The sequence below is a fragment of the Delphinapterus leucas genome, chromosome 18, assembly GCF_059928025.1.
Source record: "Delphinapterus leucas isolate spDelLeu-1000000601 "Yukka" chromosome 18, BTC_Dleu_Yukka2, whole genome shotgun sequence".
Classification (NCBI taxonomy): Eukaryota; Metazoa; Chordata; class Mammalia; order Artiodactyla; family Monodontidae; genus Delphinapterus; species Delphinapterus leucas.
In genome coordinates, this window is record NC_143146.1 from 61039624 (window position 1) to 61067539 (window position 27916).

A 27916-nucleotide genomic window follows, 5' to 3' on the forward strand; every position below is an offset into this window, starting at 1 on the left:
AGACCGGGGCACAAACCTGCGTCCCCTGCATTGGCAGGCGGACTCTCAACCACTGCGCCACCAGGGAAGCCCCTATTTTTTAGATTTCTATTGGAGTATAGTTGCTTTACAATGTTGTGTTAGTTTCTACTGTACAGCAAAGTGAATCAGCTATACATATATCCTCTCTTTTTTGGATTTCCTTCCCATTTAGGTCACCAGCGAGCATTGAGTAGACTTCCCTGTGCTACACAGTAGGTTCTCATTAGTTATCTATTTTATACATAGTATCAATAGTGTATATATGTCAATCCCAATCTCCCAATTCATCCACACCCCCTTTGCCCCCTTGGTATCCATATGTTTGTTCTCTACGCCTGTGTCTCTATTTCTGCTTTGTAAATAAGATCGTCTATATCAATCTTTTCAGATTCTACATATATGCGTTAATATACAATATTTGTTTTCCTCTTTCTGACTTACTTCACTCTGTATGACAGACTCTAGGTCCATCCATATCCCTACAGATGACCCAATTTCATTCCTTTTTATGGCTGAGTAATATTCCATTGTATGTATGTACCACATCTTCTTTATCCATTCCTCTGTGGATGGACATTTAGGTTGTTTCCATGACCTGGCTATTGTAAACAGTGCTGCAGTGAACACTGGGGTGCATGTGTCTTTTTTTTTTTTTTGCAGTACGTGGGCCTCTCACTGTTGTGGCCTCTCACATTGCAGAGCATAGGCTCAGCGAGCCCGCTCCGCGGCATGTGGGATCTTCCCTGACCGGGGCACGAACCCGTGTCCCCTGCATCGGCAGGCAGACTCTCAACCCCTGCGCCACCAGGGAAGCCCTGCATGTGTCTTTTTGAATTATGGTTTTCTCTGGGTATATACCCAGTAGTAGAATTGCTGCATCACGTGGTAGTTCTATTTTTAATTTTTTAAGGAACCTCCGTACTATTCTCCACAGTGGCTGTTATCGATTTACATTCCCACCAACAGTGCAAGAGGGTTCCCTTTTCTCCACACCCTCTCCAGCAATTATTGTTTGTAGATTTTTTGATGATGCCATTCTGACTGGTGTGAGGTGATACTTCATTGTAGTTTTGATTTGCATTTCTCTAATAATTAGTGATATTGAGCATCTTTTCATGTGTTTGTTGGCCATCTGTATGTCTTCTTTGGAGAAATGTCTATTTAGCTCTTCTGCCCATTTTTTGACTGGGTTGTTTGTTTTTTTGGTATTGAACTGCATGAGCTGTTTGTATATTTTGGAGATTAATCCTTTGCCAGTTGCTTTGTTTGCAAATATTTTCTCCCATTCTGAAGGTTGTCTTTTTGTCTTGTTTATGGTTTCCTTTGCTGCACAAAAGCTTTTAAGTTTAATTAGGTCCCATTTGTTTACCTAAATGACATCACTGTTTGATATCTGAATGCACCAATCAAATTATGTCCCCAGTTTTCAAGCAACTTTACAAGAGATAATTCAGTAAAAATGCTGATCTTTAACAAAGAGCTAAACCTCTAGCATTTCAAGCTAACCTAGAAAATGGTAATGGGTAAAGCTGGTTCCGTTCAGGGCTTCTTGTCTACTCTGTCCTCAGGGTCTTCTATAATTACCTCTCCCTTCTTATCTCAAGGGCTTCAAATCTTATTAAGGACGTATTAATGGTTAAGAAGATGGGATTTAGAATCAGATCTGGATTGAAAAATTGGCTCTGTTACTTATTAGCTGTATTTATAACCTTGAGCAATAGTCTTACTCTAAGTTTCAATTTCCTCATCTGTAAAATGGTAAGGATAATACCTAGTCCTCATAGTATTGTTAGAAGGATTAAATGAAATAACATAAGACGTTGAATGTAATACCTGGCACACAGCAAACACTCAATAAATGGTATCTATAAAACAGGATGTGAGGCAATGAGTTTAAAGTTTGGGTTAAAAAATAAAAGAAGAATCATTATAATATAGAATAAAAACCAGAGAAGTCATCACCAAATTGTTGATAATGGTTTCTTTGGGAAGGATTATGGTATGCACTCCCTTTCTATATTATAGATTTCTAAAATGTTTGAATTTTTAAAATTTATTTGTATTGAAGTATAGTTGAATTACAATATTGTGTTAAAATGTCTGAATTTTTAAATAATAAACATGTATTACTTTGAATCAGAAAAAATAAAATGTTTTAAAAATATCTACTCTTACACAACATTGTAAAGCAATTATACTCCAATAAAGATATAAAAAAGAAAATAAAAATAAATAAATAAAAATATCTACTCCTCTTCATCCCCAATATCACCACTAAAGTTCTGGCCCTAATTATCCCTTGCTTGGACTCTTCCAAGCTGGAATCTCAGACCCCCAATTCTCCAAGCCATTTTCTATACTGCCACCAGAACTCATCACATCTAGTCCCTGGATGGCTCCATGTTGCCTTTAGAATAACATTTAGACTCCTTGGTAGGACTGAAAGACTTATGAAAGACTCTTCATAACTTGGTCTTAGCCCTTCCAGCTTTATCCTCATCCCTACTTTCCATTCACACTAGGTTCCAGCTGCATCAGAATTCTTGTCATCCTCCAAACACATTGTGCAATTTGATGCCTCTGTGGCTTTGCATGGGAGGTACCTAATCCTTCTACTCTCTGTGTCTATTTGGAAATTTTCTACTTTAAGACCTGCTTCATTTTTGACATCTCAAGCAGAGGTGATGACTTCTTCATCTGTGCACCCACAGAATATACTGGTAAAGAAACAACAGTGAGTTGTAATGAGTTATCTCTGCTCACTGTAGACTATAACTGCTTGAAGACTGGAAAGCTGGATATTGTTCTGAGAGCACAGATTCTGGAGTCAGACTACTAGAGTTTAAAGTATACCGGCTATGTGACTTTGGACAAGTTACTTAACCTCTCTGGGCTGCAGTATCCTCTTCTATAAAATGCGTATAATAAAAATAACAACAACAAAAACAACAATAACTATCCACAGGACTATTATATAAATACAAAGCAGGGCCTGACATATACTAAGTACTATGTTAACTACTACAATTACTATACTTACTATTATTAGTGCTATTATTATTGTAGACCCCTAATAAATGAACTAATAAGCAGTTTTAGCCTTACAAACTAATCTAATTATTAACTTTTCAGAAGATATGGAAAGACGCTTTATAAAACTTTCCTGATGAATCAGATTTGAGGGAGTTATGCTTAAAATAAACAATTCCTATTTTTCTATTGTGTGCTATAATTACATGAAAATGGAGTCTTAGAAATCTGTATATTGAGAAAGTGTTTTTTAAATTAAATGACTCAAAATTACTTTTTCCACATATTAGAAAATAAATGAAAGCTAAGTTTTTTCTTAAATACAGAAAAAATGACATATAATTATTATAAATTATCCATTATAATAGGATTCCTGGTAAATACAGGTGATTAATGAATAGAAGAGTTCATATTTGAAATATAAGGAAAATTTCTACTTACATCAATTTAATAGTTTGTTCAGAAACTGAGTGATCTTTTGCAACAACGAATTTGTAAAAGAATAGTAGTCATTTGAATTCATCATAATAAAGCTCACCACCAAATAGGACAGAGACACATTTTCAAATAATTAAAGATAAAATAAAGATATACTGATTATTCATACTCAGTAAATTTTATATGTAATCATAATTGCAAAAGTGCCAGTGCCCCACATGTTTTATAGAATCACATATAAATAAATATAATCTAGTAGGAAAAAGTTATTAAAAGAGATTCCAACCTTTATCATTTGTTTCTCAAAATTATTGATTTATAACTTACAGCACCACTTCTCAAACTCCCTTCCCTCCTCTAATTTACTCTGCAGCTACTTTGGAGCCTCCCACTAGTAAACCTCCAAAACCCTCTCCTGATATTAGTGGGTTTTCTCCCTCTGATTCCTTGCTCCTCATCTCTAAGTCTTGTTTGTGCCAGTGGACATAACCTTCTAGCTTAGTCTAATTCCCCTGCCTGGCTTCCTATCACTAGGTTTTTTTCTCAACTCTCTCTACTGAAAAAGGGGAAGGGGTGGGAGAAATATAGGGGACAATTACACATTAATGAATCCTGTGCACATCACAAATAATAAAGGCTCACTACAGATCTGTAATATGTTCCAGCAGATAAATTATTAATGAATAACAATTAGAATTAGTTGTTTATCTTGTCTCGTTATTTCTAGAAAGGGAAAATAAAGTTATATTCTCCAATATAAGTTGTAATTCTTCACCAACTTAATTTAAAAAATAAATATCCCATTACGCTAAATTTTCACATCTTCCACAAAGCATATATAATGTGTCAATGTATAAAATGTATATATATTCTATCATACATAAAAGGAACGAAAAAATTACCCTACAACCATACTTTATAATTTATTGGATTGCTTTTATCTGAATTCTTAAAGCTTAACAGTAATAATTTTCATGTGTTTATAATTTCCTTGGTAAGAAGACACTAAATTCATATCTTTAGCAGAGTCACTTGTATCTGGTGCAGCTCTTTGACAAAATAAATACAAGGCAGTTGCCATCCCCGACTGCTATTCAGTGACAGCAGCTACATGAAGGAGATCCTCCAAACAAATAATTCCCACTCCAGGAATGAAGTCCCTGGAGTTGCGTGTATCCTTCACATAACGACCCCATGGTGGAAGATACTGTTTTAGAACATCCACACAACTTCTCCTCCACATCAGCTGACGGGCTCTCCAATATATTTTTAGGACAACACATTTTAGCATTCTCAAGGGATCATTTATTTACAAACTAACATTAAATGATTATTAATTTATCTTCACTTCCTGAAACACAAATCTGATATTCTTCTTCCCAAACTCTCCAATGACTCCCCATTTCCTACAGGATAATGTCAAATGCTTTAGCTTAACATTTTAGAATCTCCAGAAGGGGGTACAAATTGATCATTCCAGCCTTATCCACCAATGACCAGCTGGGTAGATCATAACCCATTACATTTTGTAGATCTTATCTGAGCTAGAGACAAACACTTCCCTTTATAATATTATTCTGACACTTGGGTATGGTCTTAATTGTATTTGTTTAAAATTGCACATATATCTCAATGTGAACTGCAGCTCTTAAGAGGGATAGGGATAATAATTTTTTAGACTAGTAGTTACTGAGTACTGAGTACCATGTGCTTGGTGCTATGCTCTGCAAGAACTACCTCAGTAAAGACTCAAAATGACATACTGAAGTAGGTTTTATTATTGTCTTCATATTACAATGAGGAAATCAAGACTTAAGGAAGCTAGGTAACTTACCCAAGGTCTTAGCAAGTAAATAGCAGAACCCTGACTGAACACACAGGTCAGTCTGACAATGCATAGTCTAAGGCATATAATGCAACATTATTTTAGTGCAAAGGTAATATTACAAATTTTACTCTTATTTTATAGATAAGAAAACTGAGGCTTGGAAAAGTGCAGTGACTTGCCCAAAGTCGCAGAGCTAAGAAGTGGAAGAGACAAGAAACAGGAAAAATCAGAGAGCAAAAAAAGAGCTCTTATAAATTAAAAATAGGGTTGCTGAAAGGAGAATTCAGTAGAGTTTATCTTCAATGGAAGATACAATTAAGAACATCTCCTGGGTAAGCTGGGACGAAGTGAGAGAGCGGCATGGACTTACATATACTACCAAATGTAAAATAGATAGCTAGTGAGAAGCAGCCACATAGTACAGGGAGATCAGCTCGGTGCTTCGTGACCACCTAGAGGGGTGGGATAGGGAGGGTGGGAGGGAGACGAAAGAGGGAGGAGATATGGGGATATATATATGTATAGCTGATTCACTTTGTTATAAAGCAGAAATTAACACACCATTGTAAAGCAATTATACTCTAATAAAGATGTTAAAAAAAAAAAGAACATCTTCTGACAAGTAAAACAAAAAGACAAAGAAACAGAAAATAGAAGAGATATGAAATCAACCCCAGAGATTTAACTTTGACTAATAGGAGAACGAGAAAGTGAGAACAGAGAATATAGAAGAGAATAAATTTTCAAAGAAACAGTATGTGGCAGAGAATGTTAACTGTCCACAGAAATCCTTTATCCTCTTCTTCCTGGGCACTAACTACATTTCTCAGGTTTCCTTAAGAATTAAGAGGTCAAGTGACTAAGTGCTCTCAAATGGAATGTGAGTGCGAGTAATGCAAGCCATTTCCAGGCCCGGCTCATAAATTCTCCCTAGTACTTTTGCCTTCTTGTGGGCTGAAATGGCAATCAACAAAGTGATCTTAGGAACCACATGTTGAAGGAACCCCTGCTGACCTAGAACATCTGTTCTTCTCTATTATGTGAGAAATAAATTTATCTTGTAGTTGGCCACTCTATTTTGGGGTCCATTTGTTATAAAGCTTAAGGTTTGTTATAAGTTTAGCCTACCCTAACCAATACATGATACAAGTATATTTCCCTTTCCAGAACTGAAAGACTTAATTCTCCAGTAAAAACAATATTTTGTACTAAAAAACAAAGTAATTATAGTACACTACTTTGTTCAACAATGAATAATAATTACATAGCTATAATAATATAAATGTGACTAATAAAATTAAAAATTGTGATAAAGTATATTGGGAGGGTTAAGAGAAGGAAAATGGAGTAACAGTGGTGGTGGAAATACTAAATTGTCATCTAGTCTATGAGAAAGTTAAAAGATATTTTTTAAAATTGGTAAATCAGAAGTTAGTAAAAGCCCATTATTGATAATATAGAGGTAAATACCAGATGAACAAATAAAAAAGATGAAAGTGGTTGTCTTTGGGCAATGGGACTGAGGAATAGAGAAGGAAGAGACAAAGAGCTGATGTTTGTTGATATTTCTGATTTTTAAACTATGTGGTATGTATTATTTTGATACAATAAAATGTTTTAAAATGTACAAGAAAGGATTCGGGAATTGAACACAGATGAGATGGACTAGAAGAGCATGCTAGATTCAAGATGGTAAAGTAGAAAGATAGAGAAGGGGAGACAAAAGATAGTCTGCTATCCCCAAGCCTTTCTACATCCATATTTCTGGTTTTAGGAGTTGGAGCAGCCTCAAAATGCCCAAGAAACATTTGTAAATGAGTATACATAAAAAGTAATAATCAGGAGTTCTATTATCTGACCAGACTTTAGTTTTTTGGCTGCCCTGTGGTCCCATATACGTACAGTGATATTTATTCTATCCTCACGTGAAGCATGTCACCATAGTAGATGCTAGCCATTGAAAGGATATCATGTGTGTGTGTGTGTGTGTGTGTGTATTTGTGTAATGAGGGGATTCAGTCTTATGCAAAGAGGCTAAGTGGGCAGCTAGAAAAAGGGCAGATTGGAAAGCACAAGCAATAATGTAATAGGAAGAGATAACAGGAAAGTGGAGGAAAGAGAGGCAGTAAGTGGAAGGGAATTTATTTAAAAAGGATTTTGCTGCAGCCTGAGTAATCCCAGAGACATAGATTTGGAGGGCTAACTTCAAGCATGGCAAATATGAATCCAAAGGGATCATTTTCTCAAATGAGGCTAATGCTATATATTACTTTTAACAACTTTTCTAAACTCAAACCTACTTTAAAGGAAAGCACGCACCTACCCTTTGAGGAGCATAAATAGGATATGAGGATGAGCACTAATGTACTCCACAGTAGGACTCCGAGTGCCTATCTGTCGTCTCAGGATGTTGTTAAATATCTGGGTCACATCTTTTTTTCCCTGTTAAAGAAACAACCAACCATTAAGTTGTATACTTTAAATGGGTGAATTGCATGGCATGTGAATTATTTCAAAAGCTGTTTATACATACACACACACACACACACACATTCCATTTAATATGACATAGTATTTTCCCACCTGAGATTGTGAATTCTTTGACTTAATTTGTCTAATGATAGGTACAAAATATATAAACAACCAAAAAAATCAAGATCAAATAAAATCAATGCCCTACACATATAGTAAGCATTTCAAACTGTTAAATGCATGAAGTACAGTCAAAGCTTGTGTCTCAAGGCTTTCTGATTTCTCATTTTTATAGTAATAAAACCAAAGGTTAAGGACCACTTTTTAATGAGGGCCAGGGAACAGAAAAGGATATTTAGGGAATGGAAATTTTCAAAAACTTAGGACCATAAAATGGCTTATTGAGAAGCTGATCCTGGAGTGCTTATTTTGCTTATTTTTTAAAAAACGTAGCTTATTTTTTTTAAACATAGCAATCTCTAATAATCATTAGAGATTAAATTAGAGATGGACTAGAAGAGCATGCTAGATTCAAGATGGTAAAGTAGAAAGATAGAGAAGGGGAGACAAAAGATAGTCTGCTATCCGTAAGTCTAGAGATTAAATTATCACAGTAGGAAGTTTTCTGCCTTTTTTTTTTTTAAACATCTTTATTGGAGTATAATTGCTTTTCAGTGTTGTGTTAGTTTCTGCTGTATAACAAGGTGAATCAGCTATACATATACATATACCCCCATATCCCCTCCCTCTTGCATCTCCCTCCCACCCTCCCTAGGAAGTTTTCTGCTTCTTTGAGCTGCTTTCTAATTCAAACTGAACAGTTGACTTTGCATCCAGCCTATTTTCACAAGGCACACCTGCCTTTAAAATGAATGCATCAACTCTTACATGCAATACATTTTCATCCTTTGATCTCTTATCACATTGTGTTTCAAAACATCAAAGAGTCTAAAGCTGTGTCTTGAATAGTGCCCAAACATCAAAAAACACAGCTCTGAGTTTGATCCTGAGCCCACAAATCAGAAACCTTGCAATCTCAGCCATAACTCTTTTTTTTTTTTTTACCTCATTAGAATATGCTGAAGTATTTTTTTTCTGTCAGCAATTTTAAGGCTTAAAGGATTGGACAAAAATTTATGGCTATAAAGTAATGAGATTTTCTTTCAAACAATTTTAACCCAAAGGTCTGTCTTCTAACTAGCCATTATTCACGTAACAGCAGGATCCTCCAATACTTTCCTCACCCCAATGGACCACTTTCCTCTTGATTCCTGAAGAAGAAAATGGGTTTGCCACACAGATTCCTGAGTCAGTCTCTGCTACCCAATCTAAACCAATGCCTTGGGCCACCATCACTGTTGTCAGCTCTGGATTTCAAATCCCTGCTCCTAGCTCCTCTCAGCCCTTGTTCATTGTCTTGCCTTCTACAACTAGTTATTTTCTCAGCTAGTTATTTTATATACTGTTTATCCAAGTATAGAAAACCACCTCTTCTTCATTTGACATATACTATTAGTACATAGTTCTTTTATCAAGGGTTTAAGGGTAACAAAGGGTAATTATAGCACAGTGCAGAAACAACTTCAAATTGAATCCTACACATCATAATTAAAGATTATTAAAGATTCCTCAGCATTCCTGATCATCTTTTTCCTTAAGCCCCTTCCTCTGTCATGGCTCTGGAGCCTTCTCTCTTCCTTACTCCAAACCCTTCTCCTATCTCTCTTCTATTTCCTACTCCTATCAAATTTAGCCAAAGAGATGGCATTTCTCAAATTTCTGTTATTTTACTCTGCAAAGGGAATCTAAGCTCTTTTCTTTCAGTCTTTTTCCTTCCAAACATTGCCTAGAGACCTCACCTTTCACAACTAACAAAAAAGCCCATGTAGGTGTCTTCTAAACAAAAGTTCTTTTTCTTTTTTCTGTAAGGAATGCTCCATCCTTTTAGGTTATCTGGCAAAAGCTGCAGCCCTTCTGTAAAGTAATAATTTTCCTTTCCTGTTATCAAAATATAACAAAGATTTTACAGTCAAATGACTGTTACACTCTTCAAAGAAGCCCCAGGAGAGGCTATTCACTAACTGAAGTATTATCATTATTCTTGAATTATGCTCTACACATTTACTAATTCTTTAAGAAAAGTGGCTTACTGCTGTGTTTCAGGACATCTTCCTTTGCTCCAATTCCCTTACCTCTGCTTCTATTTCTCATTCTCATACCTACATTGATTCATTCATCCAACCAATGGATATGGAACTAGGCATGGGAAATGCAGTCCTAGTACTCAAGAAACTCTCAATCCAGAACGAGCTGTACCAGGGCTACCTAAGAACCAAGAGATGAGGAGGGTGGGGTTCTGTGTGATTAGACTGAGTTTTGAAGTTAGGGGGAGTTTTATCAAATGGTCACTAGTTTATATGGATACTTTAAGCTTGAGAAGGAAAGTTGCTGCCTGTGGGCTGATCATTCATGCTTCCAGTCTACAGAAATACACAGCACATTTCTGCAAGTGGGCTCATAATGCTAGTAATGGTGCATCCTTCCTGAAAATACTATGAGTATATAGTTGGTGGAATGCTTAAAACTGAACCATTTTCAATTTTAACTGTTTTTCATTCATTCATTCAACCAAGAAGTATTTATAAGTATTTATTTGCTATGGGTTTGATTGATGAGGACAGCTTCACCTACTGAATATCACATTCATTTATAACTATGTTCTAGGCATCAACTAAATGAACAAAGTCAAGAACCATCTGGTCAATTATTCCTCAATAAAGCTGAAAAAAAGAACTGTCTGCAATTATCATGATAATAGACCTTCATAATGATAGTATTGAGTCACCAGTAAAAAATGATTACATCTAGTACATAATTTTGGAGGAGAGGCAAGTATACAATGCATGTTATAAAGAAAATGTAAAGTAATCCACAAAAGTAATCTACTTAACTTTCTTCATTTGAAGAGTTAATCTTTAGCTACATGGAAATTGCACATATTCAGAAAGATAGTTTTTTCCCCAAGGATTCCAGAGAATAAAAGTTTACTCTACTTGATAATGTATAAGTCAATTTTTAGGCAATTGAATGTCTTAATCCCCAAATAATTTTTAAGTAAACTTCTCTATATTTATTTCTAGTATACCATGTAAAATAAGGGAAATTTGCATAAGTGTTTCTTACTGTTCCTCTTTTGTTTTCTAAGCCAAAGCTGCACAAAATTGTGAGGCACCCAAAGTTTTTCTCTGGTCTACTCCCACCTCCCCAATTCTTGGAGAGCACTTTGAACCTATGCTATTCTGTGGTCACTCAAGGCTTCTCCAGGTCACTGGACCTGACGACATCTCATCCCTGACTCATTCTTCAAAACATAACCAACCTTGGTCATATTCCTTCCAGCATCCCATTGCAAATTAAGCTAATCTCATAAACTAACTCAAGCTAACATATTAATTAGTGATGATAATAGCTTAATACATTGCTGCTTTCAGGGAAATGTGCAAAACAAGGGGAGATTTATAGAAATATAATACTGTATTCCAAGAGCAGGGAGTTTCCCAGTTATGGTCACTCACCAACTAAATTTAAAACTAAAATAATAAACACAGAAACAAACATCAAAGGTTATAACAAAAATAAACCAGCTTACATTTAACTTAAGTTTGAGAAAGAGAGAAGATGAAAATATACTATCTGACATCTGTATATATCTGCACATGTATTTAGTGTTCTTCCATAACATGTATATGTATATATATTTTACTTTGTTTAATATTTAAAAACAATGATATAAGTTCATATTATTCCTATTTTATAGATGAGAAAGTTTAGTCTCAAAGAGGTTATGATACTAACTATCAAATGGCAGAGCAGGGACTCTATAAACAATCCTAAATCCAAGTCAAGTGTTTTTCCACTATGCACAGCTCCTACAAATGTCCATAATACCTCATTTTAAACTAAATTTAAAAAACATGAAAGTATATAAACACAATGATAAAACTACACTTTAATTCCACATATGCCAGGTTTAAAAAGGAAATGGGGAGTAAGATGGGGAGGGAGAGTGACAAGCCAGGCAAGAGGAAAAAGTAGGAGATTATTGAGCAGAAAATGTCAAGGTTAGAGAAACAGATAAGAGAGGGAAGGAAAGAAAAAAACAGGTGTTTCTGAAAGGAAGGCTGAGTTGAAGTCTGGGCCCTGAGAGGCCCTCAGTCAGTGTAGTTTCTAGTCAACACACTTGACTTCACCGTCCAGAGCAGTCTTGCCCTGCATTCCCCCTCCTCTGCTCCAGTCGGCCAAAATCTTCCCCTATCTAAGCTATCCAGAGAGCTGTGGGCTAGTATTTCCACAGATCCCCAGAGCCCTGACCTTATCTTGGTCTAATCACTGTAATGAGTTTCTTTTAACTTCCTTGGTGACAAAACACAAAGCAATTTACTTCAGAAATCTCCATTCTCTTCTATCTTTGAGAATTAATGGAGATCCAAGCACTTACCTGAGAGTATCAAAAGCCTGATAGTAGTAACAAAACAGCAAACAAATCAAAACCAAGACTTCCATCATTGAAATGTGCCTTACGTATATATATTTCATTGAAAAACCACTGATAATAAAATGCTTACACATATTCACCACTTATGTTTCTAGGTGTTGTTTTATTTATTATTTAGGCAATTAGGTATAATTGCTTTCAAAATGAGATAAATATCCTATATTAGTAGCATTTAACAAACTTCTTAAATCATTGGTGTAAATATTTCAATTAAAGAAACAGGTCTGGAGAAAATAAGTTTGAATCTCAGCTTAGGCTCTTAGTAACTGAGTGACTTAGGGGAAATTACTTAATATCTTTGAACTTTAGGGTCTTTACCTGTAAAACAAGACTAATAATATAGTACCAATCATATATAGGTTGCTTTAAGAATTAAATGAGATGAGTGCTTGGAAACTGTACAACATGCAGTAAGCACTCAAAAAATGTTATCTATTATTATTATTATTATTATTGACCAGTAAGTTTCTTACTTAGCTGCATAAAACTTAATTCCAGTATACCTTTTGCTTTTTTAAAAAAACGATTAAGATGATTTTAGAACTTTCAGGGGAAAATGGGATTTTAAATAATATATAAACAGTAATAATAAAAAATTACAGTCAAATATTGGTACGTATATAAAAATTGAAAAGCAGAATTGTCATCCTTTTGCAGATAGGTTACCTCAAAGTCTATCAGCTGTAGGTCGGCTATCAGTGTCACCAGCAGCCCACTATTGTAGAGTTCTTGTGCTAGCTGAGCCACAGCTTCTGTTGGGGGTTCCTTGTCACTTGTCCCACACAGAATTTCCTTCATTGCTTGCAGTGATTTCGACACTTCTTCTGAAGCCTAGTGACCAAAAATTATGCTAATAGTTGAGTAATTAAAAATTTCAGGTTATAAACAAACAAACAAAAACCACTTATTGAGCCCTGCTTATTTATGATTAAAGAACTGTGTAGTTACAAACAAAAACCATTCAGTAGGCACTGCGTTTTTTATTTCAGAAAATGTTACTAAAGTTAATTTATAAAAGAGAGATCTTCAGTATTTCTACTTAGTTAGAATAATTGAAATGATCTTCCTTTATTTAAAAAAATTTTTTTTAAATTAAAAAAATGTTTTTACTTTTTGGCTGCACTGTGCAGCACGTGGGATCTTAGTTCCCTGACCAGGGATCGAACCCACACCCCCTGCAGTGGAAGTGTGCAGTCTTAACCACTGGACTGCCAGGGAAGCCCCCATGAACTTCCTTAAATCATACTCATACTGAACTTTACTAGTAATTAATTATAAATTTAATTTATAAATTAAATTCAGTCCATTTTGAAAACTTATCAGTAGCTAGTAGTCTTTATTTAAATCATTTGTTAATGTTTTTCAACAAATCCCTATTATTCTGGCTTTTTTAATGGAGTAGGTACAAAATCATACATTGTCAAAACCCATAACCTTTGTCAATCCACTGATCCCTCACACATAACCATTATCTTTTTGTTATCTATGAAACTTAAAAAAAAGAAGCAAAAGATCTCACTACATTTTTTAAAATGTCCTCATATTTTATATGTTTTTATTAAAAACATATAATTTTGCCTTTATTAATTCTTAAAAAAAGTTTTATAATTAATTTATTTTATTTTAGGCTGTGTTGGCTCTTTGTTGCTGTGCGCGGGCTTTTCTCTAGTTGCGGTGAGCGGGGGCTATTCTTCGCTGTGGTGCACGGGATTCTCATTGTGGTAGCTTCTCTTTTTGCGGAGCACGGGCTCCAGGTGCGCAGGCTTCAGTAGTTGTGGCTCTCGGGCTCTAGAGTGCAGGCTCAGTAGTTGTGGCGCACGGGCTCAGTTGCTCTGAGGCATGTGGGATCTTCCCAGACCAGGGCTCGAACCCATGTCCCCTGCATTGGCAGGCAGATTCTTAGCCACTGTGCCACCAGGGGAGCCCTCATTGCATTTTAAAGAATAATAGGAGAATACATAGAGGTAGAAAGTACATTACTGAGTATTAGGGCCTGGGTAAGGGAGAAGGAGGTGCTGAAAATGTTCTGAAATTAGATAGTGGTGATGGTCACACAACCTTGTGAATAAACTAATAACCACTGAATTGTACACTTTAAAATGGTGGATTATATGGTATCTTAATTACACTCAATAGAAAATTTTTTTTAAAACAGGTGAAGATAAATAAATAAATAAATAAATAAATAAATAAATAAATAAAGCAAGGGCTTCCCTGGTGGCACAGTGGTTGAGAGTCCGCCTGCCGATGCAGGGGATGCGGGTTCGTGCCCCAGTCCGGGAAGATCCCACATGCTGCGGAGCGGCTGGGCCCCTGAGCCATGGCCGCTGGGCCTGTGCGTCTGGAGCCTGTGCTCTGCAAGGGGAGAGGCCGCGGCAGTGAGAGGCCCGTGTACCGCAAAATAAATAAATAAAGCAAGCAAGCAAGCATGGGATACCAAAAAAAAAAAAACAGGTGAAGAAAAAAAACAGGCCAATTAGTTAACAATTTGCTGACTGTTTTTAAAGAAATATAGTTTTATTACTTTCAAGTATTGTATTCTAATCATTATAATTGAAGAAGGAAATGAGGAGAATAAGGCAAAATAATAAAAGTAACTCATAGTAGCATGACACTACTTAAAAAATTAATTTCCAGATACATTTTATGATATTGCTAAAGCAATCCTTAATTTATTAAAGGTTGGAAGTTCCTTAAATTGTGACATATATCCACAGAAGATTACTTTAAACATATATAGAGTTAAGAATAATTATAAAGCAAACACCAGTGTGACCATAAGAGAGGTCAAGAAATAGAACATTTTTAGCATCCCAGAAGTCACTTGAATGCCGCCTTTTCAGCCAGAAGTAAATCCTTTTATGTTTTTGATGACAATCATTTATTTACTTTTCTTTATAGTTTTCTCACCTATGTTTGTATCCCAAAACAACATAGTTTAGTTCTGCTGATTTGGAATAGTACCTGTACCCTCTTATGATTTGCTTCTTTCACTCAACACTATATTTGGGAGGTTCATCCTTGCCGCCGCACGTAGCAGCAGTTCTTTAACACTCATTGCTCTGTAGTATTCCATCAATGGCTGGACCATAACTTCTCACTTCTACTGTTGATGGACATCAGGGTTGTTTCCACTGAGGGGTTACTATGAACAACAATGCTATGAACATTCTTGACATGCATCCTGGTGCATATTTGCAAGAACATCTCTAGAGCTTATACTAGGAGGGGAACTGCAGGGTCTTAGAACATGTGTATCTTCATATTTAACAGATAATATACTAAACTCATTTCCAAACACCAATTTATACTTTATCACTCATAGTGAATGAAAGTTCTTATTGCTCTCCACACTTGTCAACATTTAATACCATCAGACATTTTTCATTTTTGACAAGATAGTAGGAATGTAATACGAATTTACTGTTGTTCTAATTGGACTTTTCCTGATCACTAATGAAAATTAGTGTCTTTTTATGTCTTTTCCTTTTTCCTCTCTTTTGTTATTTAGATTCACTCTTATATGAAGGTCATTTCTTCATTCTATTGAGCCAATATTTTGCTCAATATTACAAAGTACATTAGAAATAAAAATATATTTCTACATTCCTTACAAGATGTAGGATAAAAAATATATTTCTACATCATTACAAGAATACAATATTGTATCATTCACTGGGACAGAAAGATACCATTAACTCAAGGGTATTTATTTTACAGATATCTTGAATCTTGCCATAAACTAGTCCCTTTAGAGACAAATTATATATGTAGGATTCAATGTCCCTTTGAAGGAATAACTGAATTACTAAAAACCCCTTCCTCTGAGGAAGCCTTTCTTGGTAGGACTTTAAAACAATGTTAAAATGAGGCTGCACTGGGAATTCCCTGGCAGTCCAGTGGTTAGGACTCTGCATTTCCACTGCAGGGGGCGTGGGTTCGATCCCTAGTCAGAGAACTAAGATCCCACATGCTGCGTGGTGTGCCAAAAAAAAAAAAAAAAAGAGGCTGCACTGTAGTAGAAACTATCAGTTGATCTTTAAATATAAACATTTTACCCTCCATGTCAGTATAATATTATATACCAGTATAACCCCTTAGATTTTTTTTTCATTCTGAGGTTTTTTCCTTCCAGTTTTATTAAAATATAATTGACATACAGCACTGTATAAATTTCAGGTGTACAGCATAATGATTCGACTTACATACATCATGAAATGATTATTACAATAAGTTTAGTGAACATCCATCATTGCATATAGATACAAAATTAAAGAAACAGAGAAGAAAAGAATATATTTTTCCTTGTGATGAGAACTCAGGATTTATTCTCTTAATAACTTCCATACATAACATACAGCAGTGTTACTTACATTTATCATGTTGTACCTTACACCTCTAGTACCTACTTATCGTACACTTGGAAGTTTGTATCTTTTGACTGTCTACATCCAGTTCCCTCTCCGCAGTACCCCTGCCTCTGGTAACCACAAATCTGATCTCTTTTTGTTTTTAAAGTATAATTGAACTACAACACTGTTAGTTTCTGTTTTACAACACAGTGATTCAACATTTCTATACATTTCAAAATGATCACCACAGGACTTCCCTGGTGTCCAGTGGTTAAGACTCTGAGCTCTGAATGCAGAGGACCCGGGTTCGATCCCTGGTCAGGGAACTGGATCCCGCATGCCGCAACTAAGAGCCTGCATGCTGCAACTAAAAGATCCCGCACACCGCAGTGAAGATCCCGTGCGCCGCAACTAAGACCTGGCGCAGCCAAATAAATAAATAAATATTTTAAATATATATATAAAAAAACCCAAAATGATCACCACAATAAGTCTAGTTACGATATGTCACCATACAAAGGTATTACATAGTTATTAACTATATTCTCTACACTGTACCTTTCATACCCAACTGGAAGTTTGTACCTCAATCTCCCTCAGCAATTTCTTCCCCCTCCAACGCCAACCCACCTCCCCTCTGGCAACCACCTGTTTGTTCTCTGTATCTATAACTCTGTTTCTGCTTTATATTTGTTCGTTTGTTTTGTTTTGTTTTTTAGATTCCACATATAAGTGAAATCACACAGTATTTGCCTTTCTCTGACTTATTTCTCTTAGCATAATGGACCTCTAGGTCCATCCATGTTGCTGCAAATGGCAAGATATCATTCTTTTTTATGACTGAAATGGATTAGTGGTTGCCAGAGGTGGAGGGTGGGGTGTCACCCCTTAGTTTAAGTCTAGAGGGATCCAAGGTTGGTCAGAGGCTCTAGAAAGTGAACGAAGAGTTCAAGACAACAGACTCAACAATTATCAGTTGCATAAAACCTGGAATCAATTTAAACGTACTTACGTAAGACCCTACGAGTGCATCACAGACCATGTTTAGGATTCTTCATTAAGCTTTTACATTAGCTTTTTTGGTCTATTCATATATTTTAATAAAAATATTATTATTTTACCTCATACCTTATCTGTCTTTCTGTCTTGCTTTTCCAAAACGGCCATGTTGTCTTTCAGAATTTTCACGATTTCTGCTGGATTTTTGTGCGATTTACTAAACAAAGGCATTTTTTTCATCTATAGAAATCTCTTCTTCCAATGTGGAATGCTAAAAACAAACAAACAAATAAACAAAAATTATAATTATAATTCTTAACATGATTAAATTGTTATACCAAAATGTCTTATAAGTTTTCAATAACCAATTCAGTAACATGAAACATTAAAATCAGTCAAACTAAAACAAGTTTCATTGGGACTTCCCTGGCGGTCCAGCAGTTAAGACTCTGTGCTCCCAATGCAGGGGGCCCAGGTTCGATTCCTGGTCAGGGAACTAGATCCCACATGCTGCAACTAAAGGTCCCCCATGCCACAACTAAAGATCCCACATATCAACTAAAGAATCTGCATGCTGCAACTAAAGATCCTGCGTACGGCAACTAAGACCCAGCGAAGCCAAATAAATAAATACATAAATATTAAAAAGAAAAACAAGTTTCACCAAGTTTTGTGCCAAATTTAAATTAATATAAAATATTTTAAGAAAGATATTTTTTAAAGTTTACCTAAAAGTTTTTACTCAAAGTTTAAAATCTTTCCTAAAATAGAAATTCAAGATTTATGCAAGAATGGGAAAAGGAGTATTTTTAGAGAATAACCTGATATTTAAAACTAGATATTTTGACTAAAGAGAGTGATGATGATGATGGTGATAATAATAATCATAGATAAAATAAAACATGTAAAACAAAAGTGGGATTAGCATCCACATACTTTGGTAAAGCAATGTTTAAAAACATGTCACTCCACAGCAATCACAAAATTACAATGTAAAATTGTTTAGAATCTGTTTTTTATTTACTCTTCAAACATTCAGCTGGCATACTCACTGATGAAATGAGGACTACCATGATGGGGGGTGAGGTGGGAGGGGAACAGGAAAATCAGTTCTTCTTTTTGAGAACATCTATTTACATAGAGCAGAGAAAGCCAAATATAGCTGTCATTGCCCTATTTACACTAAAAATGTGTTATTTTTTTTAGAAAAAAATCTAAAATTAAAGGCTCCAGTTAGTAGAGGCATATTCATTTACTTTACATTTATTAGCAAAAATATTTCAAACATTACAGAAATATGATGTGATAAATCAAAGGCTCCCATTAACCAGTCATCCAGAGGCAACAACTATTATCAGTTTTGATACATATTCCTCCTGAATTTTTTCTATGTATATAAAAATATATTTTTTAAAACCAAAATAGAATAAATACTAAATATAGTATTTTTCAACTTTTCCCCACTTTTTAAATCTTGAATATCATTCTATGAGTATATATTTAGATGCACTACAACATTTTTATAGCAATATCCATTATACAGACATATTATGTAATTACTTCTAGTATTTGGTAATTTCTTATTAAATTATTATATAATTTATTTTACCAATACCTTTATTGATAGACTTTTGGGTTAATTCCATTTTTCCTCATATTTTTCTTATTAACAATGATGCAATTAATCAATAAAGAATATTACACACAAATGTACACAGCAGTCGATAGCAATACTCTAAACAGTTATTCCTCTGGTATATCCTTGGCTATGGCTCTAAATATTTACTTCATCTCCCTAGACTCCTACTTCCCAAATCTGGTTCCCTAGGACTTCTGTCAAATCTCTGAGTTACCTTATATGCTTTCAAAAACTTTCTTCAGTATTTGTTGTTTGTGATCAAGAATAATGCTAAGTGGCACTCAACATACCTGCTAAACAAACAGGAGGTACTTAAACCCCCAAATTGTTCTGAGCTGGTAATTCATCCGCTATGATTCCGAAGTTATCACCTTGTCTGCATGTCATTTGCTCTATCTGTAAAATGAGTGTTTTGTTTTTTAACTGTGAATTCACCTAGTCATATCATTTAACTCATATTTTTTTTCATCTCATTCACCAAGATATCAAGAAAAATTTTGCCAAATGTTTTGGGAAAGCCCAGATACATTATATTTATTTGTTAGTACCAGTTTAGTTACCTTATTTTATTTTTTAATACATCCCCATGACTCACTTATTTTGTAACCAGAAGTTTGTACCTTTTGACCCCCTTCACCCAATTCATCCACACCCCACCCTCCACCTCTGGCAACAACCAATTTGTTCTGTGTACTTATGAGCTTGGTTTTTGGTGTTTTTAGATTCCACATATAAGTGAGATCATACGATATATGTCTTTTTCTGATTTATTTCACTTAGCTTAATGCCCTCAAAGGCCCATCCATGTTGCCACAAATGGCAAGATTTCATTCTTTTTATGGCTGAATAATATTCCATTATACACACACACACACACACACACACACACACACATAGAACATATGCTTTATCTGTTCATCCATTGATGAGCACTTAAGTTGTTTCCATATCTTGGCTATTGTAAATAATGATGCAGTAAACATGAGGGTGCATATTTCTTTATGAATTAGCATTTTCATGTTCCTCAGAGAAGTACCCAGAAGTGGAATTGCTATATCATATGGTAGTTCTATTTTTAATTTTTTGAGGAAATTTTATACTGCAAGAGGGATTCTTAAAGAAAGATAGAGCATCATATTTTGAATTAGATAGGCCAAATACAGCGAGCTCTAGCATATTCATCACTGGTCCACACCCATTCTAACTCCATCAAGGCCAAAGATAAAGTATGTAAGGTGGAGTCCTGAAAATGGTGCTTCCTTGGGATAAAGTGGTAATAGTAATAAATTCTATGTCAGAGTTTTTAGAACACACGTTATATTTCAACAACACAAGAAGCAGGAACAGGAGAAGATGCCATGCTAAGTCCAACAGGCTGACACCAGGTGAATGCCTCCTGGGCACTGAAAGCTGTGGTGGGGTTGCACACATCAACCTGCCCTCCGGCGTTAATGCTGACAGCAGGCCATGCAGCACACAAATATCAGAGGACTGACATGGGCCCTATTGTACTTTTCCACTTTCCAAAGTAAGTGAACAGAATAAACAACAAATAAATAGTTTCTACTAAAAAAAAAAAAGCACAAGCAAAGGGGAGAAATGCCCTGTGGACTTCGACGGGAAAGGTTACTTCCAAAATTAATTCTCTGTAGGAGATAGAAGAGATATAATTGGCAAAATAAAAATTTAAAAAAGGGAGAGAAGAACTTAGACAAAAAGAGAGTTGGTCAAGATAAAAGATCAAAAACACATAATATACACACATATACAGAAACACCCCAAAATGCAGCATGGCAATCCAAATCTGCATACAGCAGAAATGACCCCACAGAAAATTGATTGAGGACAACCAAAAGGTACACAATTAGTTAGTCTATATTTATTCATTCAGAAAATATTTACTGAGCACCTGTAAGGTGTGAGGCGTTGCACTAGTAAATGCAAAATAAGCTTCAGAGGGTGCACAATGTAGTGGGAGACACAGCCACACAAAGGGTTTTGCCAGAATGCCAGAAAAGGTTAAACAAACTTAAATGATGGAGAAAAGGTACTTGGTGTGTGTTCGTGTGTATGTGTGTATAGTATATATTATGGAAATATGGAGAAGATATAGTGTTCTATCTATAAAAATGGGTATTACAACAATGAAAAGAGGTGGAGGAAGACAACAAATGCAAAAGGAACTAAAAAATGGAGAGAAGCAACAAAGATAAAACAGCTTAAGCAGAAAAAAAGATCTAAATGTGGTCATTTACAGAATTTTTCTAGTTGAGATTAATGATGAGACCCCAAATTCAGTGCCTTGTGGCTTTTAGAAGAAACCAACATTCTTCTCTTAAAGCTCATTCCTACAAAATGACTGTTAACAACAAAAAGGATAAAAATTAAGTTGTCTTTGGACTTCCATAAAACTACATGTCATAAAACCATGGAGAGAATCTACAGAGTTCTGAAAGGGAAAGTCTATAACCTCACAATTAAGTCTCTAGCCAACATATTTATGTGTGAATAGACTGTGTACACCTACTAAAATTCTTACAAAAAGATGAGATGGAGTCAAACCCACAAGAGTTCAAGAAAATAAATGCTAAAAACCAGAAATAGTTCTTGAAAGGGAGCCTTGATAGTGCTGGCAGAACATTTGGGAGGGTGCAAATCTACAATGCATTCATGTGGGAATAAAAATAAATAAGGATTCAACTAAATAAGTTAAAAAGGAAACTGCCTAAAAAATCTCAAGAAAAGAATGATGGAAATAACAATAGAATTAGAAATAACTGAATCAGAAAAGTAAAAGAAAAGGAAAATCTCTGGTACTTTTTGGTGCCTGTTTTTTCTGGTGCTAGACCTGTCTGCTCTCCTTCCCACCCCACCCTACCAAAAGGATGGGAACATGACCCAGGCGGGGCCAGAGTATTCCTTCCACTGCCCTGGCTACAGCAATTGGCTCACAAATGGATTGTGACACCATCGAGCTAATCAAAATGCTTCAACAGGACCTTTTCCCCTAGGTATTTTAATTTAATTTAGTTTAAATAAAATATTTAGGGCATCTAGAAGAAGAAATAGAGAACAATGTAACAAGTTCCTGTATATTTACCACCCAGCTTAAAAAATAAAACAACTAAAGCAACGCTGTTGGTACAATTTTCTGAACCCATTTCCCTCTGGCTCATACTGTACCTATTTATCATTACCCTTACCTATATATGCTTTCACACTTCTACTAATATTACAGACAATATGTGATATTATTGTGTATGCTTTAAAGCGTTATAGAAATGGTATTACATGGCCAGTTTCTTTTTTTCTCCCTCAACACTGTGTTTATGAGATTTATTTGTGTTAATACACAAATCTCACGTTTATCTTACGTGCTGTATAGCATCCCACTGTATGACTATACCACAATTTATTTATCAGCTCTCCGAGTTCTAATTGTTTTCAATTGTTTATTATTACACGCATGATCATAGCACAGATTCTTTTGCCAGTCTACTTATACATTTGTATGAGAATTTCTCTAGGGCAGTGGTTTCAACTTTTTAAATAGTGACTTGTAGTAAGAAATGCATTTTATATTGTGATCCAGAGCAAAGGAATGTATAAATGATTGTATAATTGTTTCATGAAACAATACTTGCCCTCTGGATAGATTCCATTCTGTTCTATCTGTTCTATGCTACATTATTTTTTTTAAAAGTGCTGATCATTATCCATTAATTCACTACCTGCTAATTAGTATGCAAGATGTCATTACAGGGGGAAGCTAGATGAAGGGTATACAGGATCTCTCTGTATTGTTTCTTATAACTGCATGTGAATCTTTAGTTATCTCAAAATAAAAAGTTAAAAATAAAGAATCCATCACTATGGAAAATGGACAGTGATAATCCAACATAAGGATAATTACTGTTCCTGAAGTAGAAAACTAACAAATGAAAGATGTACTTAAAGATGTACAAGATGTGTCTATTTGTCTACTCAGTCCTTCAGCAAGCCACCCTTTTAATTGTATACAGCCACAGAACTATTTCTGGAATGTGGCTCAGCTAATGTTAATGGTATTATCTGAATGAGATTTGTGATACATCTAAAATTTTTTCATCTTGATGTTTTTCTGTATTATCTATAATAGTGGGGAATAAACCCATGTAACTAAGAAAAGAACTGAATAGAAAAACCTATTTTGTTTTTGAATAGAAAAACTGAATATCATTAAAATGTCAATAATCCTAAAGTCCATAATTTGATACAATTCCAGTCACAAGTCCAAAAAAGTTTTTAGTAACTAAATTAAGCCAAGAATACCAAAAAAAACTCACAAGGATAACGAGTTTTAAAAAGGAAGATTTCTTATGAGGGAATGAAATTAAAAGTGCTATCAAGTGCTATAAGTGAAAGTGACACAAGAAAAACAGGCCAATGGAACAAAAGAGGCCAGATATAGATGTTACTATAAGTGACTTTCAAACTTCTGGATGTAAAATAATTTCTCTAATTTTAGAAGTGATGAAATAAATCTCAAAAAAAAAAAGACTGACAAATCAGTTAATATAAATATGTTACAAATCTAATAACTTGTTTTGAATTTTTATGGATAAAATAATAAAAACATTGTAGGCAAACAACAAATAAGAGAATTCTGTGACATGAATATGAAAGACAGAGGGCTAATATCATTATAAAAGGAGATCTAAGACAAATAAGAAAATCATTAAGAAATAATGCATAGATATTAGAAAACCGCAAAGGAGGAAATACAGTTAAACACATAGTAAATGTTTATTCTCTATAATGGAAAAATGCAAACTTAAAGTGAAGGACTATTTTGCCCATCATATAACAAAGTTTTTTGTTGTTGTTTTGAGAAAATTCAATTCTATTGATGGTGAGATGCAACAGGCCCTCCCTTTTCTTACTGGTGGAAGTATAAATTGGACAATAATTTGGCAATATGGATCTAGAGCCTTTAAATATTCACAACCTCTGACTTTAGTAATTCTGCTTCTATCAATCTGTCCTAAGAAAATAAACTAATAAAGGTTATCTTTATAACTTTTTTTTCCACATTTTAACATCTCTAAAATGTGCATGTGTCTTACAATTGATGGGACCTTATACTAACTGGCAGGGGTTTTTTTTGTTTTTGTTTTTTTTCTTTCTTAGTGGTACAAGAGTATATGCCTTACAACCAATGGCTTCTTAGATTTGATGAAATATAGTATATGGCTATGAAAATGTTTACAAAGAATGTGAAATAAAATGTACATGTTAAAAAAACACCATCCCATAATATAGAGCATAACTACAACTATGTAAAAGCAAACAAAACCACAAATACACAAAACCTATGCATAGAAAAAATCATTTAAAAAAGTTAACAGTGATTGCCTCTGGGTAGTTGGCTTATAAATACTTAGTTTTCTTCTTCCTTCAAATTTTCTCTTTTGTCCCCAAACTTTGTTCAATAGATCATGCAAATGTTTTTACAATGGAAATACCTTCTCATAAATGATACTTTTAATGACTAACTAACCGTTTTTTGAAGTTCAAACTGTGGAATATCTGATCATCATGTCTTTTCAAAGCACTAGTCAAACAAATATGATTTCTGTTACTTTGGCTATGAAATTTCATTAAGAGTAGCACTTGGCTCAGATTCTGGAGAGAAAGCCAAAAAAAATTCTTCAGCTCTGCTCCCCAGGAACTCAGGCCCTGTAGATTTTTAGTAGACTTTGGCAGCTTGGCAGCATTCCCTTTCCTAAGGCACAGTAGAATATTTCATATTCCTAACTTATGTGTGAGCGCCTCTAAAGATGACCCAAAGTCAATCACTCAAATACCTCATCTGAACATGTTCAGTGACGTAAGTGGAGAGGAGTGTGTTTGAAGCGGACCAGGGAAAGGGAAGCTAGGAGAAGAGGTCATTTGGGGCATTAAATACCCTCACTGTTATCCCTTAAAGTATTTTAAAGGGGAATAAATGTCTATCTGTAGGTGGCTAATGAGTATCTCTAGGCCTTTATGTCTAACCTCCAAATGTGCTGTTCAATAATAGTTTTCATTTCAAAGATTTTCCACGAAAGCTTAACGGAGTGGGAAATTTATCATTGAAGACAAGAGAAGTCTCAAGATTTCCATAGGTAAAACCATAAAAAACATAACCAAACTGCTAACTCACTGTAAGAAAGTCAACTCAAAAATGAGCCTTGTTTTCCTTCACATAGGTTATTTTACAATGAACAATAAGTAAGAAAGGAAGATTTCCAAAAGCCTTTCATAGAGCTTGCTAATTTAAACTTAGTCACAGGTACCTTCGTCCAAACTAAGAAAATTAAACCATCACATTAAAATAAATTTCAAGAAAGTTCAGAAATTACCATTCTTTTATGTTTTATTCCAAATAGGACTCACAGATAGAAATAATGCAATCAAAAAGTACACCTGGGCTTCCCTGGTGGCGCAGTGGTTGCGAATCCGCCTGCCGATGCAGGGGATACCGGTTCGTGCCCCGATCCGGGAAGATCTCACATGCCGCGGACGGCTGGGCCCGTGAGCCATGGCCACTGAACCTGCACGTCCGGAGCCTGTGCTCCGCAACGGGAGAGGCCACAACAGTGAGAGGCCCGCTACCACAAAAAAAAAAAAAACAAAAAAAACAAGTACACCTACGGCAAATAATTGGGCCAATAAGATTCATTTTTAAAAATCAATGGGATGGAGATTACATGAGTATATGTATTTGTCAATACTCAGTGAACTGTTCTCTTAAAATGGGTACATTTCATTGAATGTAAATTTTAAAATAAAAAAAAGTACACCTAAACGTTCTACTGTATTTGTTGCATCCCAAATAGGCCTCTTCCCACCACAAAATCATTGATTACCTTCACAGATATAATAAACTACAAAGCATATCATTATTGTTATATATGTTATGATATCAAATCCATTATAAAACATATTACATATGTCAAAGTACCTTCCAATCAATGCCCTCTATCCCTCAACCATTCCATTTTAAAATATACTTCCTAGATGTAATTAGAAGACACCACAATTGCATTTTGTACTTGAAGACCTATAGAAACAAGTGAAAATCAGTGGACAAAGTATAAATAAGAACTTTCACTGATCATCCTTTTTCTCAGTTCAAAATGACTAAGAATGGACCTGTTTTTATAAGTTTTGTTAACAGAGTTTGAGGGATCACCATTTTCAAAAATGAACAATTTACATATAAATGAAAAACTTGTAAGAAGTGTTTTATGTACCCTTACTCATTTGGAAGCCTTGATCAGACTTACATCAGAATAAAAACTCTTTTACAAGAAAAAAACCCATGTCCTTGGGAATTGCTCCTTAATTCTAATGTATTGTAACCACTGAAACAATTTAAAAATAGAACTAGTTTATGAAATTAGGAAGACATACAACTACCAATTTATTATTATAAATATTAACCTACTAGACTACTGTTCCAGGAAAAACAACCAGAAACTTCATTCACAGTAATGTTTCTGTTGACAGCTCCAGTCATTTGTTGGAGTTAAAATTTTCTACATCTATTAGCTAATAAAGATTGTCAATGGATAATAATTTTACATTTGAATTTCATAATCTCAATTTATAGCAGAGATCTGAAGCTAAGTCAGTATTCTCAAAGACTAGGAAGTGTAATCAAAGTATCAGTTCTCACTGAAATTCACAAATGGCTATTTTTCACAACAGAATTATCAAGGGAAACTTGTAATTCTTTTTTTGGGGGGCGTGTCTTTCTTTTAAGCACATACATATACAAAATAATCATCAAATTTTGGTTAGATACTGTTACTGGTATTAAGGCAAAGTTTATAGTTACAGTGTGAAATACAACCATTTCATAGCTTCAGTAAGCCCTGTGCCTATCTATAAACTCTCAATCTATAAAACATTAACATGGGAGAGTAAAGATGCATGTGATTTAGCTGAAATTATCTCTCATCCTATAGACTTCCAGGATTGTAAAGTTCTTCTGGATGGGTAAGTTAATATGACCTCTCATCCTTCCACAGCTGGAAGAGACTAGATGAGTTTCTGCTGGAAATTTAAGACATATAAGTCATAAAATTAAATATTTATTATTTCATTTAGAAGCAGCAAAGATTTCATCTTAAACCAACTATTTTAATTACCAGTGGAACATTAAGTATGTCCATAATTAAAAAGCATGCTAACAGAGATTTTTTCCTTGTTAAGGGAATCTCAGCTAAATATTATCTTTAAGCTGCATTATAAATCTATACATGCATGTACACAGATATCCATACCTCAGAAATGGAAAATTGTCCAAACTATTCCACATTATTTCATTCAATCATTCAACAAATATTTATTAAGCACCTATTATATACCACTTGGAACTACTCAAAATCATTACTTTTAAAATATGATTTGAAATAGAACATAGAAAGTATTTTTTGATCAGATGGAAAGGTTTTTCTGCCACTAAAAATCATCTAAGTATAATCTGCATTCATTGTATTGTTTATTTCATTACATATGTTTACTGCAGTACTAACTTTAACATTTTATATCTT

General features: G+C 34.7%; 1 protein-coding gene across 8 annotated transcripts in view; it reads right to left on the reverse strand.

Moving 5' to 3' along the window:
* CAB39L (calcium binding protein 39 like) overlaps nt 1-27916 on the reverse strand; it is a 110124-nt gene that overhangs the window by 42253 nt on the left and 39955 nt on the right. For 6 of the 8 annotated variants that reach the window (XR_016388701.1, XM_089899579.1, XM_022574816.2 and 3 more), the window contains 3 exons: nt 17825-17966; nt 13011-13175; nt 7641-7759 (listed from right to left, as the gene is read on the reverse strand). Coding sequence is in view for 7 of the 8 variants with exons in the window: in XM_089899579.1 (XP_089755705.1) it covers nt 7641-7759; nt 13011-13175; nt 17825-17935 (395 nt within the window). In the remaining variant the exon portion in view is untranslated. Of the gene's footprint in view, nt 1-7640; nt 7760-13010; nt 13176-17824; nt 17967-19624; nt 19731-27916 lie in introns of all 8 variants that reach the window. The other 2 variants (XM_089899581.1, XM_089899578.1) reach the window with 1 other exon arrangement.